Source organism: Triticum dicoccoides, chromosome 3B (assembly GCF_002162155.2).
Source record: "Triticum dicoccoides isolate Atlit2015 ecotype Zavitan chromosome 3B, WEW_v2.0, whole genome shotgun sequence".
In the NCBI taxonomy this organism is placed as follows: Eukaryota; Viridiplantae; Streptophyta; class Magnoliopsida; order Poales; family Poaceae; genus Triticum; species Triticum dicoccoides.
The window spans coordinates 441,688,476-441,692,147 of record NC_041385.1 but is presented as its reverse complement, the minus strand read 5'-3'; the positions used below and the strand labels follow the sequence as shown (position 1 = coordinate 441,692,147).

The 3,672-nt window shown below is 56.0% G+C and overlaps 1 protein-coding gene across 1 annotated transcript; it reads right to left on the bottom strand.

The window, feature by feature from the left end:
* Positions 1-1,768: 1,768 nt before the first annotated feature.
* LOC119281368 (D-inositol 3-phosphate glycosyltransferase 2-like) lies at positions 1,769-3,413 on the bottom strand. The gene has a single exon (XM_037561889.1). It carries the CDS (start codon positions 3,342-3,344, stop codon positions 1,857-1,859), a length of 1,488 nt encoding a protein of 495 aa, XP_037417786.1. The 5' UTR covers positions 3,345-3,413; the 3' UTR covers positions 1,769-1,856.
* Positions 3,414-3,672: the final 259 nt, after the last annotated feature.

Sequence of the window (3,672 nt, the reverse complement as noted above, 5' to 3'; positions counted from 1 at the left end):
CGTCGATGTCTTCGGAGTTGAAGTCAAGCACGTCGGTTAAGTCATCGACAGTGGCTATTAAGTGGGTGGTGGGTGGGGGACGAATTTCTTCGTCGTCCGCTTCCCACTCGAGCCGGATATAGTTCGGCCAAGAATCTCCTGATAAGGAAAGAGACCTTAATGAATTTAGCACATCACCCAAGGGCGAGTGCTGAAAAATATCTGCGGAGGTGAACTCCATGACCGGTGCCCAATCAGATTCGATAGGCATGGACGTACGCGGTTCGGATCCTGTAGCCGGAGACGAGTCCGAGGGTCCGATGACACCATCCTCACAAGAGGTGGGATCAGTGTTCGGCTCCACCGCCGATAAGTGTGCGGCCTCCGTGGCGGGGTCCATCCACCTGTCCTCGGAAGGCGCGTTCTGCTCCAGATTGATTCCCGGGGCCGCCACAGGTGCGATCTCCCGAACACCTGTCTGATGGCAGATCTAAGTCATGCTTGTCACGACTGTTCGGCGTACCTGACATGGGCTCAAATCCATCAAAGATCAAGTCTCCGCGGATGTCGGCAGTATAGTTCAAGCTTCTAAACCTGACCTGATGGCCAGGGGCGTAGCTATCGATCTGCTCCAGGTGGCCAAGCGAGTTGGCCCACAGTACGAAGCCGCTGAATACGAAGATCTGTCCGGAAAGGAAAACCTCCACCTGGACCGCGTTATTGAAGATGATTGAAGGAGCCATCAAGCCTTACAGCGACGACACAGTGGAACTCTCAATGAAAGCACCAATGTCGGTGTCAAAACCGGCGAATCTCGGGTAGGGGGTCCCGAACTATGCGTCTAAGGCTAATGGTAACAGGAGGCAGGGGACACGATGTTTTACACAGGCTCGGGCCCTCTCGATGGAGGTAATACCCTACTTCCTGCTTGATTGATTTTGATGATATGAGTATTACAAAAGTTGATCTACCACGAGATCGTAGAGGCTAAACCCTAGAAGTTAGCCTATGATTATGATTATTTCTGTCCTACGGACTAAACCCTCCGGTTTATATAGATACCGGAGGGGGCTAGGGTTACACAGAGTTGGTTACAGAGAAGGAAATCTACATATACGAATCGTCAAGCTTGCCTTCCACGCAACGGAGAGTCCCATCCGGACACGAGACAAAGTCTTCAGTCTTGTATCTTCATAGTCCAACAGTCCGACGAAAGGATATAGTCCGGCTGTCCGAGGACCCATTAATCCCGGACTCCCTCAGCCGCCCCGGCAAGGGTCTTGCCGGAGGAGTCCACCTCGCCCTTTTGCTCTTTGTGTCTCTGGTCTTGGCTTCCCTCCTCTGCCCTCCTCTGACTGCCCGTGCACAAGTAGAGGGGTACAAAGTAGAGCCCCTATTTCTGTACACCGACACTGCCACAGTTTAAATAAAAGCGCTATGAACCCTTTAAAAAAAGTGAACTAAATTTTCGGAAGCCACATAATTTCAGAAAATTCAGTTCATTTGGTTGAACTAAGGCGAGTCCGAGTCGGAGGGTACCCTGAGCCTGAGGGTCACAATATGCATCTTTCTATGACGTAACTCCAAATGCTAGAATGTGTTATTTTTTGAACTCTTCAAGCTTTTATGATGTACCTCTAGAATGTATCCGGAAAACTTTGTATAATGTTTTTTTCTAGTTGGAACTCTGTATAAAGTTGTTATGCTCTGAATAACGTGTCACACATTCTCTAAAATTTTTTAGACCCGATTAATATCCATAGCTGGCAGTTCATGTGGGAAGCAGGAGATAGAAAAATAAAAAGAACGTACATACTGTATTTATGATTATTAGTGTGCCATAAATCACTAAGCAAGTGCACAGGCTCCCGAGAAAACTAATCAAATTCAGAGGGGTACATGCAGAAGGTCTCGTTTTTGACACAAAGGAAGAGCCTCTCGTACGCTAGTGCCATCTTGGTGGCCGCGAACATGGACCTGGCGTACTCCCTGCACGCGCGGCCGCGCTCCGCGGCGCGCCGGGCGCCATCCTGCACCACCGCCTCCAGACTCTCTAGCAGCGACTCCACGTTGGGCGCGAACATGTGGCCGAACTCCTCGTCCACCACGATGCTTCCCTTGATGCTCGGGAACCGCGTGGCCACCACCGGCTTGCCGCATTGCATCGCCTCCATGAGCGTCAGGTCCAGGCCCTGCGGCCGCAGCGTCGGGTCCACGAACACGTCCAGCGCGTTGTAGAACGCCCTGAGCTTCCCGGGCGGCACCGCGCCAAGCACCTTGGCGTTGCGTCCCAGGTCCATGTACCTCGACTCCCACGGCCCCTTGCCGGCGACCAGGAGGTACACGTTCGGGTGGCGGAGGGCGAGCTTGGAGAAGGCCTCGTAGAGCAGAGGGTGGCCCTTGTCCTTGACGAGCCTCCCGGACACGCCGAGCACGAGGTCGGCGCTCTTGGGGAGCCCGATCTCTTCCCGGAAGGCGCGGCCGAGCTCCGTGTCCGGAGTGAACTGCGCCTCGTCCACGCCGTTCAGGATTACGTGCACGCGGCGGCCGGGGATCTGGTACACGTCGCGGAGCATCTCCCCGGTGGAGTCGCTGATGGCCACCTGGTGCGCGTAGCTCCGGAAGAAGCGCACCTCGGACAGCACCCGGTGCACCGACTGCGACAGGCTCTGGTTGAACGCCGGCGACATGGGCTCGTCCTCGCCGCGGGCGAGGTCCTGGTAGATGCCCGAGTGCAGCGCCTCCAGGGAGATTCCGTGCCACGACACGACCAGGTTGGGCACGCCGCGCGCGTACCGGTGGAACACCGCCACGCTCTCGGAGTGGATGACGTCGAACGGATCGTTGTCGCCCTCGGCCTCGTACAGCTTCCATGCCTCGTCGCACCGCCACTGGCCGGGGGTGCCGTCAAGGAAATGCAGCTGAGGCCCATCGGCGGTGGGCGAGGGCGCGGCCTCGGTATGCGGCGGAGGTGAGGTGAACACGTGGACGCGGTGGCCCCGCGCGGCGAGCGCCGTGTGCAGCGTGTGCGCGTGCCGCTCCATGCCGCCAGGGGCCGTGGCCACGGGCCACTTCCGCGAGAACACGGCGATCTTGAGCTTGGCGGGGGGTGGCTTCGACGACATGAACGGCAGGTGGTTCCACGAGAACTCGATGTCACGAAGGTCTCCGGCGAAGCCGCTCACGCTCGAGGATGAGCGCCTGGCGGTCGTGAGGTTGCTGAAGGGCGGGGAGCACGCGGAACGGTGGATGAGGAGGTAGAGGAAGGGGACGAGGAGGAGGGAGAGGAGGGCAGGGGAGAGAGAGAGCATGGGGTGGGAGGGGCACCTCGGCTTCCTCGGCCTCTGCAGGGAGGTTGGAGCCATCACGTCATGCACTAGCTCTACTGCTCGAGCTAGTTAGACAGTCAGTCATGCATGAAGGCTGCATACAAAGGAAGATGGAAGCAAGGGAGAAGGAACAAGGGCGGAAATACAGCAGTTTATGAGACCTTTTGGAAGGAGCGAGAGTGGAATTGGAGTGCGTTGTAAGGTGTTGACATCGGGGGTGCGAACTTCATGCTTGCTTTCCATGCCTGAAGTTACTTAGGAAGATGCCATGGGGGATGTGATCATCGTGCAATGTGTCCCCTAGTTTCAGATTTTCATTTTCAATTATTTTTTTGCGAACGATTTTCATTTTCAATTAGGGTAC

Coding starts and splice junctions, on each gene's coding strand:
- LOC119281368 (XM_037561889.1), bottom strand. CDS start 3,344: ATGGCTCCAACCTCCCTGCAGAGGCCGAGGAAGCCGAGGTGCCCCTCC.